This window comes from Ptychodera flava, chromosome 14 (assembly GCF_041260155.1).
Source record: "Ptychodera flava strain L36383 chromosome 14, AS_Pfla_20210202, whole genome shotgun sequence".
Taxonomy (NCBI): domain Eukaryota; kingdom Metazoa; phylum Hemichordata; class Enteropneusta; family Ptychoderidae; genus Ptychodera; species Ptychodera flava.
Genome location: NC_091941.1, coordinates 33,342,800 through 33,359,612, shown reverse-complemented (window position 1 = coordinate 33,359,612; position 16,813 = coordinate 33,342,800). Strand labels below are relative to the sequence as shown.

At 38.4% G+C, this 16,813-nt stretch overlaps 2 protein-coding genes across 2 annotated transcripts in view; both read left to right on the top strand.

The window, feature by feature from the left end:
* The window catches only part of LOC139150238 (protein shisa-5-like), a 192,253-nt gene that overhangs the window by 132,384 nt on the left and 43,056 nt on the right, over positions 1-16,813 (top strand). The window lies entirely within an intron of this gene.
* Positions 204-5,054, top strand: LOC139150235 (dynein regulatory complex subunit 5-like). Its single transcript, XM_070722470.1, is given in 7 exon segments — positions 204-283; positions 841-1,106; positions 2,253-3,053; positions 3,056-3,108; position 3,711; positions 3,870-4,033; positions 4,433-5,054. Coding segments are annotated over 6 exon segments (1,470 nt in total). The 5' UTR covers positions 204-283; positions 841-844; the 3' UTR covers positions 4,622-5,054.

Sequence of the window (16,813 nt, the reverse complement as noted above, 5' to 3'; positions counted from 1 at the left end):
CTTGGTTTGCAAATAAAATGTCAAAATAACCACAACAGTATTAATCTTCCTGGCAAACCACGATATGCAGATATGTGAAGTCAATTATGGCCATGGGTAAGCCTGTGATGTCCACACGTTTGCATGGTTGGGCGCAGACATGTTTTATGTTTTCCTGTTTGGGGGCGCTTTACCTTGCGCAAATCTTTGCGCAGAAGCGTGAAAGATTGCTTAGCAACAACAACACAAGTGAGTAGTTTACCTGTGTCTGCTTGTGGATATCAACTGAAAACCAACTTTTATGGTAGGTAATGGGAAATCTTTTCATATCTTGTGTCTTTATAGAGGTATGGGATACTTAGTGTCGGTCTGCTTTGGTTAAGAGTTTGGTGTAATTTGTTGTAATGCTTCAAAATCGTGCAGTTGTCACTTGAAACTCGCTTCCACTCCCAGGCCTGGCAAGAAATGGAACCTATGTCGCGCTATCAAATAACGGACAAGTGAAGAGAAACTGAAATAATTTCAGGTTTGAAACAAAATTAAAAAAAAAGATAAATTAGCGATTGAGATAATGACTCAGTGTCGACTATTTTCAAAAAAATATAGCTTTTCTGACTTTGAACACAGGCCCTGCATAGTTAGTATAGTAATGACGATGTCAAGTAACAATGAAATAAATCATGGATGTGTATATAGCTGCGTTACTTTAGCTCGAGGTTTTTGCCTGTGTTTCGCCGGCCAACCCAAATACCGAGGCAAAACCTCAGGCTACAGTACTGCAGTTAGGGTGTATACTAGTGTATCTTCTGCAAAATATGACCATGTAACTTACTGTTCCCCTGTTATATAATTGTTCTGTAGAACAATGACTGAACCTCCTCTGACAGATCAGCAAAATGCTGAACAAGGCGGAGATGCCAAGAATGAAGACGACAAAGCCAGTGTTAAAAGTGCTGGTAGCCAAAAGGGAAAGAAAATACCATCACCCGTGGCCAGTGCGAAGGATGACGCAGCTGCCGATGCCAGAAATATGAGAAGAATCATCGCTGAAGATCCAGATTGGTCACTGGCCACAGTACCACTACTAACAGAGCTGTGTGTTTCTCATATTGTAGAGGAGTTTCAAAGTAAGTCAATATCTCAGCAAAAGTTCTTCAATGTTTGGCTGGTGCTACCATTGCACATGTTGATAATAAATTTCTTATGTGGGTTTACCTATCACCTAGTCTGTATAATCAAGAAGCAAATATCAGCGCCACCTTTGTAATTCTGAATGATGAATTTTGAATAAATCCAGTGTTAGCGCTAAGCTGTAATGAAATTTCTGTTAACATTTGAATACGCCTCTGAGACAGATATATGGACTCAAATTGTTACAGTACTTCAAAGTTTCATGTCTACCACTGGTGGGGATTCATTTTAAAGTTCTCAGAGAAGTTTTCATCAGTTTTAACAGGTTTTCAAAAATCGAACATTCAATTTTTCCTCATAGAGCTAACACAGTAATAGTGGCTATTTTACATTTCAAATATCAATAAATGTTAGGTAATTTGTTTCTCTAGTAACAGTACCAAATTTTGCGAACTGATACCAGATTTTTATACTTGATTTGGAAAGAGAACAGCTGAAAGTTTCATTTAGTAAAGTTAGAGAAAAAGTTTAAGTCTTTCACTTTCGAGGTGCATACTACCTTAATTTATATGGCTGGTATGTGAAATTAGGTTTCTCCATCACATACCCATTTCTTTGTTAAAACTAAAGATCGTATAAACTGCCCGTGTTTATGTATTACCATGAACATGTTCACTTCTGTTTGTAGTACACATATCGTAGAATTTGACAGATAGTTGGTATCGGATATATCTTTGATCTTTCATATTTATTAATAAACCTGTGGGATGCAAGAAAAAGAAATTTAGACAAAGTTGCAAAGATTGTATCGTGCAGAAAGTTTAAATCATTTTAATTTTCTGAAATGGTAAACATAGCAAGGCTGTCAGTTTTTATTAGAGTTGAGGAGAGAAATTTGGCAAAACATGGCAATTAACATGTACCATCACACCAAAATGCTGCTGAGTTCTTACAACGTTGAATTTTCTGAATTTTTATTTAAATATCTGTAATTGTTTTATCTTAGGTAACTTTGGAAAAATCTGAATATGGTCATCAAACTTTACTTTAAAAAATGGTGATACAATGCTTTAATGAATGTTTTTTACCATTTGGCAATGCCTCACATGCACATATTCACAAAAGTATACATTTTCTTACAGATCACCCAAAACTTGATGAGCTTCTACCAAAGTACAAAACCAAAGTATTGGAAAAGATCTCCACAGATATCCCCTTAAAAGTGGTTGCCCATCTAGTCTCAGATGAAGGCTACTGGAAAAGAAGATGCAAAGCACGTTGGGAAATATGCGATGTCTCCAAGTATGGAGGCAGCTGGAAACGTATGTTCTTTGAGCGTCACCTGGAGAATATTGTGGAGCATTTCGTTCCGGAGTCCACAGATATTGCTGTTGTGGAAGACGTGTTACCGCTGGCTGCGCCTTACATTAAGAAACTCAACATTAAACAACTGTTGCCACCAGTGAAGGAAGAGCAGATGAGACCACTGGAGGACATGTCAGATGCTGGGAGTGAATCAGGAGACAATCTCCCAAGCATTGATCATTTTGAATTCAGTCAGATCCTTGAAAAACTTCCTTACATTGAGGAATTCCATGTTACTTATGGTGTCAGAGACTGCGGTATGAACTTTGAGTGGAACCTGTTTCAGTTCACAAACCGCGACTGTCTCCTACTTTCCAAATGCGTCAAGAAATGCAACACGCTCAAAGTCTTCAAACTGCATCGTAGCAAAGTGGATGACGACAAAGTCAGGGTTTTGATCAGTCACATCCTGGATCACCCTACACTGGAAGAGCTTGACCTGGAACATAACATGATCGGTGATTACGGAGCCAGGGCCATCGGCAAATTACTCAACAACCACAGTAAACTGAAAAGGCTAAATCTGTCCAACAACAAGATCAGGGCCAATGGAGCTGGTGCAATAGGCTATGCACTAACCAAAACTCAACATTACAGTATCTCAACTTGAGACTCAATAGGCTTGAGATGAAGGTATGTAATCTAAACAAACAGAATTACTGTTTAATTGCCACATGTACTATATTAGTATAGCCATATCAACAATGCAGATAAGGCAGTGCTGGTTGTAAGTAGGGCAGTGCTGGTTGTATATTACATGCTAATTGAACATTTTGATTGCAAATATTTGCAGGAATGTCTAATGCGGCCACATTCTTATATTATTATTCTTATATGTCTTACAGAACATTCCATACTAATTTAAACCTATCCATAAACAAAAGAAAAACTATTAAATGTTTACATAAATGTATGTACAAACAATGTACCTTTATCATGAAACAAAGAAAATATGTCCATATTTTACAATTCATACTAACATAATACATTAAAATGCTGTTTACCAATAGGCCAAAATAGCGTACATATACACTCTGACATTTATAGGCTTAGAGGTACAACGACAGGTACCGTACATAGATTTGTAGTGTAATTTTATTCATATGGCAAGTCTCACAGCAGCAGCAGAGGACTGATTAAGACTAATCAGCATTCAAAATTGTATGATTATCCTCTCCAAAGACCTCCAGGTTTTCCTGTTAACAAATTTTCTGCCGACAATAGACTATAATGAGGGTCGTCATATTGGCAGTTAATTGGTTATTCTGAGAATCACAAAGCCAAATTAATATTATTTAACTTGACAGATAATTGCAGCAATTTGCAATTAACTCAGCTGTTGCCATCCTGTTACACCTTGCATGATATTTTGATTCCATTCTAATTGACATCAGGTGGCCAGGCAGTCTCAAGGGCCCTGCTAAAGAATTCCACTTTAGAGGAAATTGACATGGGTAGCAATGACATGACAGAACCTACTGCAGCAGTTCTGTCTCAAGTTGTTGTTCAGAATCAAACACTGAAGAGGATAAACCTGGCATGTAACAGACTTGGACCTGTAAGTTATACCATGCATACTTTAACTTCCAAAAATGTACACATCAACACACAATTGAATATTATCATAAACTAATTTCAATTCAAGTCTTGTACAACCATTTGCTGTTGATATTTTTATGATTTTCACCATTTATTTCATATCTTTGTAATATGAAATTTTTCGATTACCCTCTAAAGAGATTTATGATCATGATTGTCATGATTCCTTTGTTAACCAATTGGCAGTGAGCATTCAAATACACATGCATATGATGACAATAGTCAAACTTTGTTTCCCATTCGGAGATAATGGAACCTTTCCAAGAGCGCCCTCACAAGCACCATGTATGCACCCTTTTGTCTTCAAACTACCTCAACGCCATCTGTGTTCACTTGAGACACCACTGTTATTTTACAGGACGGCGGCAAGCAATTACAAGAGGGAATGGAAGAGAACAGCACAGTAATTGAGATGGATCTGAGACTGACAGAGGCAGGACAAGAAAGCGAATACTGCATCAACCAAATACTGAAGAAGAATCAGGAAAAAGAGAGGGAAAATCGACTTGAAAAAGAAAAGAAAGAAAAGGAAGAGAAGAATATTTAAGAAACATTTTTCCGTCAGGCTACTAATTCAGCAGATAATATTCTTAAACACTGTCAACAGAGGACTGTCAAAAACAAATATGCCTTTTTATTCTGGTAATTACATATGAAAAGTTATCTGACAAAATTATCCCATATATTCCGTCCACATCCTAGGCACATGAAGGAGTTTTCAAAGAGTGTATAAGCACACAAAGCCCAGTGTGGAGAAAATCACTGTGCAAATATGTGAAGGCACAGACGATTTGTGATATACAAGTAAAACCAATTTGTTACTCAATTACCTTACTCTCTTCTTTCGAATTCAAGTATTCATTGATTTTTCTGGCTGTATAGGTATTGTTTGGAAAGCTTCATTTACGCTACTTCTGTGTATTATGTATTAAGATTTTCAGATTGTGCATTCCAATAAAGTATGTGCACAGAATTATAAATGAAGTCGTGTCTTTGATCGAAGTTGCAGAGGGTGGCTTGTTTCCCAGAATGCTGTGCGGCAACACATCCCAGACTTATAGCTGTGATTTATTGTTCCCTGGTGAACTTCCCTCTTGCTAGAATAAAGTTGAGGTGCCAAGCACGCAGCAGGGAGAGGAAACTGTATATTAATAAGTTGGATGCATAGATTGAGATGGTCAGTCAGATTGCAAAGTCTCAAGTGCCCTTGGTACACAAAGCAGTCATTTCCTTTCACAGACTTTCAGTACTCTGACAGAAAACATCATTACAGAAATTTCAAAGACACGTTTTCTTTGCTCGGAGCGTGTTCTGAGGATGCAGCCTTTGCTGTAGCTTGTACTAGGTAATGGACACGTCAATTGCCATAGGTTTGTTCGGTGATTACCTTCAACTGTCGGCCGGCATCGAGATGTTTCTCCTTAATTTCCTGTCAGCGTTTTGTCAGCAATTTGAGATCATTGCCCGTACAAAATGACCGAAACAACATTTGTTGACCGGATCTGCGGGAGTGTGTCTCAGGTGTGGCAGTATTTACTTCACAAAGAACATTATTACTGAGATAATAACAAGATCAACAGAACATGTCAGCTGTCATTCAACTCAATGGGGCCCAACTCAGACACGCACTTCGAAACTGCATTTCTTTCTATTTTCACAATCCACATCAGTTATTCTTTTCACAGGGCAGGTAAAATCATTTCGGTCTACTGCTTTTTTCGGTTTAGATTGGCGACTTCAACCTCTCTGATGCCATTCGATGTTGTAAATTTGTTCTATGTATGTAGAGTGCGTGGAGAGTTTGAGTTGCTTACCCTGGGACAATCTCAACGCTGCAAAGTTGAAGTGCTATTCGAATAAACATGAAGGTGCTTGGGATGACAGTCGAGAGGGGCCAAAGGTGCTTTCGTCTGAACACGCGAGAGTGAGCTGCAATGATAGTTTGTAAATAATACAGCAATGCTGTTTTTGATACAGATATACGCTAAAACCCCACGTGAAGCCGTAAATAAAATTTTAGGCAAAAGTGAATCATGTTCACGTTAAAATTCCACATTTTTTTCTCGAAAATTAATTCATTCAAATTTCCAATCCATCATATTTATGAAGCTTACGATTATTTGTACAGGTGCTTGGAAATGTCGCGTTTTACTTCGCCTATAGTAAATTGTGAAAAATAAACAAATCCGTGCTCAGTAAGCTTGTCAGGGCCACATAGTGACGGTGTCGGTGGTACGAAACAATATTCGTCTTTGGGCATAGAATACACAAAGACTCGTACACGTAAAAACATAACCGAAATACAATTTTTACTTGTATAATTCACAGCCAAGAAATTGTACGTAGCCGTACATTGTGAGTATCATTTTCGAATCGATTGGCAGATGTTAACGTTTGAAATTCCGAAAATTCCGCTTGGTTTCCCTTGGATTTTCTCACTTTAATGATCTGGCTGGAATTAAGATTATATTTTAAATCACTGCACTCGAGAAATTGCCAGGAAACTCCTTAAAACGCTGCCGCTAGTAAAGGTAACAGCCCTTTCACCTGGAGAAATTTCAAGTTTTCAGAATTTATAGCACAATAATTTAAAGATATTCGAATGTGGATGTACAGTCCACGGGAATGTTAAAAATGCATTACGTCGACGGTAAAAACCTTGCTGTTCTGGGTTCAAAAATGTATGCAGAAGAAACAAAATGCGATGAAAAAACAGAAGTGTCCAATGATGTGTTTTAATTTTAAAGTTAATATTGAAAACGCCCGTTCTCAAGTAGTACTTTACATGGCCGATGGGTGAGACAGTAACAGTGTTATAGAGGATCATGCATGGGTATGATGGCGAAAAGCATTGTGCTATTATGTCGATGCAGGAATAGCTACAGGGGACTTCACTGAAACAATCACGGATATGCATTACAAAAAAGTTATGTCCAGCGAAAAGAAATATTACATTCAATATATATACTCTAATGACACGTCGGTGTCTACTTTGTTCCGGCACTCCTGACACGGAAATAGGCCCCTGAGACCGAGAAGAATTTATGGTACAGCACCCGAGGGTATAATGGGGCCTCGAAGAAACATGAAGGTGTGTTGATTAGGGGCCTTAGATTGATGACCTCGAACTGAACGTGGATTTAATTTTTTTTGTTAACACAATCTGACGAATTACAGACAGCAGAAGATGCTCGAGCTAAAATGAATTTTAATAAGCCATAAATAGTCTCTTGCTTAAGGCGGTTAGCATTAACTTCAGTTTCAATGATGTAGCATGTTTGTTAGATTTATTCAGGCTTCCAAGTGAGGACTTATGATTTCTGATTATTCACATTTATTAGTATTCTACATACAACCTATCTACCACAGTTCCTAACTGTATGGCTAAGTCTTCCTAGAGCAAACTAAGAACATCGACCGTTAAAACGGCTTGAAGTTTTAAAAGAGTGTTCACGTGTTCAGGTTCATCCAGTCAACGATATAATACGCAGCCTGCAGATCCACATAAAGGAGGGGCGGCCATTCTCTCCTTTCCCGGCAGTGCATATCCGCATTTTTTGTGCAATGTCCCGGAGATGTGGCCTCCGCATTATATATGCAGTGTGTCCTCTTTAGAAGCGAGCAGGGCTTTATCGGTATTGAGTTGGTAATTGCATTGCTTTGCCAATGCAATGCCGCAATCTTTTCACTTGGTCCCGCAGAAAAAAATTAACTACATTGGAAAAAAGAGTGATGTCAATTACTCGACCGTTGCTTTGAAGGAATGCATGTCGCTAATTCACCGACAAATTATCCACTTAAAAGGACCTGACATTATATTTTGTGATTATAATATTAGCTGTTGTCGTGCTAATATATGTGTCAAGTTACAGTCAAATCGTCGGTGTAAAAAGAAGAGCATGGCAATATAAGGTTTTATGTCGACAGTAAATATGGTAATTTTGGAAGAAAAGCTGAATTATCCTTCCCATCAAAAATCTACTTTTATTTATAATGGTACCTACACATAGTCCAAACCTCTTGACTTGTACATCAGTGTTAGGTACGGAACTGAACATTATGCTGTAGCCAGTTGGCAATGATTCCACGAATATGATTATGCGGACAACATCTCGTCGTCAAAGATTGGCTCTATATTGGCTTGTATTCGTACACTGAGTGTGTTCGTTGTCTTGTATCCCCACGAGAATAAACACAAAATGTAGTCGGTATGAGTAGCCAATACAGAGGTAAATTGCCCTTGTATCGATATAAACTGTTGGTCGCCGATTCGCAGATTTTCATTAAAAGAAGATTGGAAAGGCCTTTTCATATACGGCTATGTTTCATAAATCTAAATGAAGGTGCTTTTACACAGTATCGTTTGGGAATTCACATCGTCAGAACTCTAGTTTAGGAAATGTTCGACCGTTGACGAAGTCCATTATTCCTATTTTAGTGTGTATTCGACTCTTTTCATGTCGCACGATTAACTTTTTGTGCGGCTGAATAACGACAACAGATCTAGATTTGTGCGGCCAATGAGCTATAACAACACTGAAGCCATTACACACATTAAAATAATACTTTGTATGTATAGAGGGCAGTTTTGTTTTACATGCAACGTAAAATATTTATCACGCTTGAATTATATATACACTTTAAATACACATATTTTTTATCATTAATGAAGGAAGGCGAGCTATTTCATTAGTAAATTCGTTTACATACAACCAAATGTATTATTTCATCTATGAGCAAATTGTCTTATACTTTCATCGTTGTATCAATAATTATCTGTTTCTTCTATATACGACGCATTTGCGATATAAAATCAACAGCTACCACATGCAGTGGTAGCCATGTCAACAATATGGGGCCCAAACTGACGGCCAGGTCTTTATTACTAACAATCCGTATCGGTGTCATGTTTATGAAGTTAATACTTCATTTATACATGTATTTCTGAACGATAAAGATTCAGCAATTCAATGTCAAATGCGTATATCATATCTCAGCTACACTGTATTTCCCTAGGCCTTTGAACTTATTTTGAACATCAAATATATTAGGATGCCCTAGTGGACAGTTTACCTCAAAATTGCGCTTGTGTGGCGGAGGTAAACAATGAATTATTTTCTCCTGAGGTCTCCTTATAATTCTGCTGAAACCTTATGAGAAACGATTTATATGCCAAATATTCCATTTGAAAAGCAAAATACAATGATTGGAGCAGTCTTTTTATGGCTTTAGTTTAGTTTCCCCCGAGTGTAATGCAAGTCTCGGTAAGCCGATGTGCCCTACAACATTGGAAAGTTTAATTTATCGGCTTAATAAAGAGCGACCGGTCGGAAATCTCTAGCTTGTTGGGAAGTCATTATAAATGTCCACAGATATGTATCAACGTTAAGCACACATAAGCTCTCTCGAAATGATGTCCAAAAATCAATAGTAAGTTGTTTATAGGTCAAAGCGTGGACAGATGTGTCTTTGAAACTACAGTGTTCATTAGAGTAACACTGAATCCCTATCCCTGGCATGGCACCGAGGGGCAATTCATTTTACTTTCTCTCTCACGAGTTTTACTAATCACACCTAGGATTTGAACACTGAAAGATGGATTAGGTCAACTCTCGACAAAAGCTGTGATTACTGGATCAGATAACATCCAGTCCTCAAGATTCTAATCCCTAAAGGCCCGACCTTTGATTAATCCCAGCTTCATTTTCCAAAAACACGAGTCTTCAACTCCTTCCCTTTCTCCTCACGTACACATTTCTACTCCACAACACTGACCAGTGCATATGTCGCGTGGTATGTTGTCATACCTCGTCTAATTATTCATATTACTTCTGTGGTGTATTTTGAAAGCATGCTGAACGATAGCTAGCTTTGACCATTCACGCTATACATTCGATACAGTATTTTTGACAACCCCATTTGTAACTCTTCCAGACGTTTGATGGACAGACTAGAGCTCGATCATCGTCTCGGTTTGATTGCAAACAATATGGTGCCATGAGCTCCCTCTTCATGTTAAAACATTATGCAAATTTCGAATTAGAAAGATAAAAAGAATAAATCGTACTTTAAAAGAAAATTGAAACTTGTATCGCGAGAATTAAAATCACAGTGAAAACTTTATTGGAGAAAGAAATTAATGCTTATTTATAATTCAAAATGGCGGCAATTGTCTGTAATCTTATTTCCACAAAAAAGAAGATAGAAAGTGTAACACTCTCAGCAAGTTTTAAAAAGAGTCCACACAAGTTATTGATCAGCAAGGCATTGAATGATTAGGAGAGTCCAAAAATCTGTCTCAGCTCCGAGATACTAGGTGCACCCTACTCCAAATTCAATCGATTTACCAATCTAGTCCCCGAATACAGAAATAAATAAGCATACCGTTTATATTGACAACATAAGCACTGTAAAGTATGTGATGCTTTATGCAATGATAAGGCATTTCGGTTGCTATATAAGAGTGAGATTAACGGATCCCTATCTCTCCCCCCCCCCTCTCTCTCTCTCTCTCCTCTCTCTCTCCCTCTCTCTCTCTCTCTCTCTCTCTCTCTCTCTCTCTCTCTCTCTCGCGTTGCTTGTTGAAAGTAACCATAACCGTGACCTTCGATTATATTTTCTTTATTTTTGTTCACACTTTTCACTATGTTACATATAGCTTTATTATTACATATTAATCATGCAAACAGAGTATATCGAGTACAATATGCAACGTTGTTCTTCATAAATGGTTCCTTTCAGGACTAAACATTCACTTACCGACAGTACCATCGGACATTAAACAGACACAGGCTGTATCGACAGTTTAAACACAAAGAATTTCAACATGATATCGCGAAAAAGACAATAATTTATGGATGGAACAAAAGTAGTGAAAAATATCATAAATTATTGCTAATGGGGCTGCTTTAAATTAATGTTTCACTCCTTTTAAGGCTTTCGCGTTCGAGTACGAGAAAGGTATATTTCTAATTAAGACCACTGAAAGAAAATAGTGTAAGCTATACCATCAAAAATGATATTCCTGTAAAATTAAACATACTGATCTACATATTTATACAGAACAATGTTCACCACTGTATGCTGCTGATTTGCTGTTTTGGCAACTTCCCACCATGACAATATCATGGAAAACAACTGTTACAAGCATACCGACGCCTGCGCAGAACGACTGCCTGCCAGAGACGATTTGCATGTATATTGTAAATCGGGGCAAACTTCACTTATCGTTCAATTTCACATTCGTCTTGAGTGGGGATTTGCCGTGACGATTTTTACGCCCGAAGGCATTTTTTCCCGCTGTCCTAATCAAATACCATGGTTACGACCTTGAAAGTCACCTTATATCGTCCTTGCCTCCGCCATTTTTCAACTTTCCTGTCGCCGTTCAGATTTTATTTCCTTCCAGTGCGCATGATGGAAAACAACAGTTCTCTCGAAAGAAACTCGTCAATTTCAGCACAGTGCGCATGTCCGCAAAGATATACGCGAGGAAGAGATTTCCTCAACAGAACAATTCTAATGCCAATATATACCTCGAGTGGAGATGTAAATATTTATCTGCATTCTCCATTGCACAGCTTTTTAATATCAGATTTAAGTGCACGTACTCGTACTGTCTTGCATAAAAATATAGACTTTACTAACGTTACCCAATTGCACTTGATGGCAGTAAAAGAGCTTAAAATTGATTGATTTTAAATAATAGTGATCTAGAAAAGATCCATATCTGGTCCCTTCGCCCATGGACATTGAGGTTCAAGGTCGACCTATGTTCCCTCGCTGCTGTAATTGAGGCATTCTTACCATACAAAATATACTGTTCGCATCTTTTACATTGTGTTCGCTCTGTTGTTGCCAGGTACAATTTCCAAGTTGAACGTAAATAATCTTGTTTCATGACATGTATTCCTATAAGTCTGTAATGATGTTTCACGAAGAATCTCACTCTGATCATCTCTTCTCGCGGAGGGTACGGCAGAGGGTACTGCCCTGTTCATGCTTACACTCCAGCAGATGGCCGATGGGACAATTAGGAATGTCTAAATCACACTCTGGTCCATGCAGAGTGTGAAAAAAAGGGTGTACAGTTGTATTTTCACGACTCGATGTTGAATGTTATTATGCGGTGAGCTTGAGATAATGGAAGCATATACAAGCGCAGATGCAGTATCGAAGTATGAAATGAACATTGTACGCTAGATCGTTACTGCGAACTGACCTTTGTGACTAGACTCTGATTATGCGGTGGCCCGTTTCCCAAAACCATCCATTCTTTGAACACCATTTCGGTTTGTATCCTAACATTATCGTTTATTGACTATGCTTTCCTTTTTTTACCCGATCATGAACATTGTTATCATAGCTCACCTCGTTTTGGTACAGCATGATCACATGGGCCTGAAACCTAATTAAAAAAAAATATCCTTCATAAATTTTGGTTAAGTCTACAATGACCTTTGAGGCGATTTTCCCACTGGACAGCACATTAGCTGTTCATGACAGAAGTCTTGTTCTTTCGCATACTTATTGCAGATTTACAATTAAAAAACGGAAACGGAAATTTCGCGATAAGCTGTGGAGATTTGTATGCATTCATTCATGGACTGTGATAACCAACGGAATGCTGCCCATGCATAAACAAGGTTCTTTTTGCAGTAGAATATTGCATCGCATTTTAAAAGGACTGACCCACAGCACACAAAACAACAGTGATTTCTTAATGCGTTTTCAAGTTTCCAATCAACGTACTATTAAAATCGTATCATCTTTCTTGAAAGAAATTCGATGTTGTGTCGTGTATATACCCTGACACAAATTGCAATGTTGATAAATCACTGTAAACGTTAATTAAAAAATTACAGACACATTAAGACATATTAGCAACCTGTGTTCCATCGATTTCATTTTCTTTCCACTTCGAAAGTCCCACGCGGTTCGGTCGAGGCATTCGGAGATCGACAGTATTCGTGACAAAAATTTTCAAAAAGTATTTGCTGTCGGCTGTTCCCTGTTGAAATATTTAACATTTACGACTTGATTTTTTCCATGTATGCATCACTGGTTGTATTCAACCATCGAGGGACTATGTGCCGCCTTACTAAAAATCCCCAGACGGTGACTGGGTAATTGTGACCGAGTGCTTTGAGTGTAGTTCCGTGTATGCAACACTGCTAGATTATTGAGAGGCATATATGCGCGATGGGTATGCATGATCATATCAGCTGACGGCGATTGGAGAGATAAAGTCGTGCCATGAATACTTAATTCCGATATCACTCCATATATCAAGATTATCAAAGCAGACAGTCCAGCGGTGATCTTGATATTGACTTGTTTGTGAAAGACGTGGAGTGACGTTTTCCATTTAAAAGCCTACTCATGTTCTTTCCATTTGGATTTTAAGAGCTGCTAGAACTCTGCATAAAACCTAGCATCCATTCATTCACGTTGATAGTGAAACTTATTGCCAGTTTGAACGAAGTGACATTGACTTTGAATTACATCTCAATCGATGATTTTGTCAATTACATTCAGAACAATTCATTGTTTGTAAAACACCCAATGGCAATGAAACATTGTTGGGAATCTGCTCCAGTCCGTCTGTCTTTGTATTGATGTGCGTGTATATACACAAATTATTATTGCGTACCCATGTACGCTGCACACATACATACATACATACATACATACATACATATATACATACATACATACATACATACATACATACATACATACATACATACATACATACATACATACATACATACATACATACATACATACATACATACATACATACATGCATACATGCAGGCAGGCAGGCAGGCAGGCAGGACAGACAGAGACCCATGCACCAATCACTACGTATATATGAATATGTCAGGATATTCAGCGATGGTTACTGTAGTCATAAAAATTCAACGATACGTGATGATATCACAGAGAGAAATGACAAGATTTTTTGTTTGTTTTATCCACAACTCATGTATTATCGATGTAAAATGTGATCAATGTTGTTCTATAAATCAGTATGTATATACAAGGAAGTCAATTAGAAGGTTCTGCGAGGATGCAGCAAAGGCAGACACCTATGGAGGGGCCGGGGAAATCTAGCAATTTTTCGCTAATTGTCATAAGTATCCCCTCATGACCTAAAGATAATTTGAAGTGCCCATCCCACCTCAAAATAATTTTGAAGTATCCCCAAATGTCTTCCGTCCACAACGTAGGCGGTGGCTGTTAAAACGCAAAACAGTGATCACTGGGAAAATGGAAAATACATGAATTCCCCTAACATAACGAAATAAAAACTGTACATGACGAATGGGTGTACAAAACTAAATCTAGCATGATATAGGCCTACTTGAATATCTTTTGATTTAAAATCTGCTTTTCATTGTTTTCCGTGAGTTTTCTTTCCATATTGGTATTGTATACATGAATACAGTCCCAGTGTCATTCTCTCACTCTCAATAAACTCACGCGTTCGTCTGTGTTCGAATCAGAACTACTTTCACTCTCACGTTCTTCACTGCTGCCGTGGATCGCATGGTTCACCACTTTTTATTGCAATGTAATTCTGATCCATAAATATGAGTTGTGATAATTGCAATTGTACCCTCACATGGGACGTAATATTTATGTTAAAATACGACTATACACAATGGTTTTTGAACTATTGCCAACGTTTCGGTAAACTCATGTAACGAAATATCAAAGTGGTATCTATGCATTTTGTACAAAAACAGAGCCATCTATGGTTGAGTAAGTGACGACTGAAATAAACATTTGAGGTTAAAAACATATTGACTGGTTGTATTTGGAAACATCAGTCTTGTTCACCTTTAGTCTGTCAGTGTGAGTCTAACAGGAGCCATTTATCTCTTGAGACTAAAGAATTGTTTTTGAGTGACACTCCCCAAGAAGAAGCCAGTCAATGTTTGCATACTGTTCCACTTGAAGCTAGTCTGTCGTCGAGTGTGGGTGTATCGGAGAGGGAGTCTACATGGTCCGTTAGAATGTCAGTCGCCAATTAGTCTGGCAGCTCAACGCACACCTTTGGTTTCATGACCCTACTGGAGAATACTGCAAATTATTGGGTTTGGACTGTGAGCATGAATTCCCAAACGAACGAGAGGGTCATTGTAATCTATATCATTTGTGTTTGAACTGCTCTCAAACAAGCAACGTTTCTCTTGACACAGCGAAGTGAAATGTGCAGTTTCACGTGATTTTGCCAACCTTTCTGGGTGTGACACGGTCAATATTGGTCCACCATGAAATTTACAATCAGCAGCATTTTTTGTAACCTCTTTTCAGCCCAGAGTAATCCCAAGTCCTCCGCACGTACCCTAAATGTGTTCAAGTGCCCCCAATTCTCCAGCCCCTCCCCTTTTCAAGAGATGTTCGTGAACACACTCGAATACATCAAAGATGTTGGGGAAAATAAAGTCATCCATTTTACGGATAAAATTTTTAACAAATCCTCCAAATTAAGTGCTGGCCCAGGAGGTCACCATGAAAATGATTGTAAATTGGTTTTTATGGTTGAACGGATGGCTTGGCTGCGCTCCGGCGACCCTTGTGGTATGCTTGCTTTTAGCGTATGTCATTCCCCTGATGGAATATTACGTGCTCTGAAACATCAATATATTTTGTCGTCTTTGACAGGTGTGGCATAGATACTTAACCTTCCAATCGATTGGTTGGGATTATCGACAACGCGGTGGCAGATGGTTAACGTTCGGAAATTATTGGCTTATCTGACATAATCCACAGGAGCGACCTTAAAATACCAGGCCGTCCTCTGCTTGTGCCAATTTTCGCTGTGGGCTCCCGGTCGCCGCGTTACATTTTTAATACCCTGATACCCCTGTCTTTATCGATCATCTGCTTGTTAGCGATCGACTTCAGCTCGAGCAAACTGTGACGGGAATTTTGAAATGAGACTAAGCTTACAACATGAATATATCTGTTCAAGGGTGACATCTTGTCGAAATTAATTCTACCTGACGAAACGATTGTGTGTAAATGGCGTGGAACGATTACCGAAATATTTGTATTTTGACATTCACAGCACGATCATTGGTGCATAATAATCTTAACCCATCGATAGACCCTCAAAACGCAAATTATCGCGTAGTTTCTTTCTCTGCGATGAATTAACTTAAGTTACAGACATTGTAGGACAGGGGGAGTCTAGTCATATTGTAACTAGGTTATATCGAGGTTGAGAGCATTGCATGTGTACAAAACCTATTATCACAATATTATAGGGTCTTTCAGTATTTATTTTCCTGGTTAAATTGGGTTGCAGCAGATTTTTATCGCTCCGCTACTCCGGAAGATTAGACCGGACAAAGATTACATAGAACGTGATGTATGTAAGGCCAGGAAAAATCACAGAGTTTCTCTTCTAATGATCGCCTTGCTGAGAAAACCACGCTCACCTATATCTGTAGAGGGGAGGATTCCGTTTTTAGCGCACAACGTCATTTGACCGTACTCTCGCACTGCGCGGACTCGTTTTGTCTTAAGTATATCGATCGTTCAAGCCCGAAGACATCAATTCCCGCTGAACAACTGCTTCTTTATATGCAGAGTGTTGACAAAGGTATAGCCATGGAGGCAGATGAGGTAGCTTTTTGTATGCACAGCCGTCAGCACGGAAAATATTGACTCTCTCGCAGAACACATTTCCCAATCACATAACGCTAATTTGATTGTGCTTTAC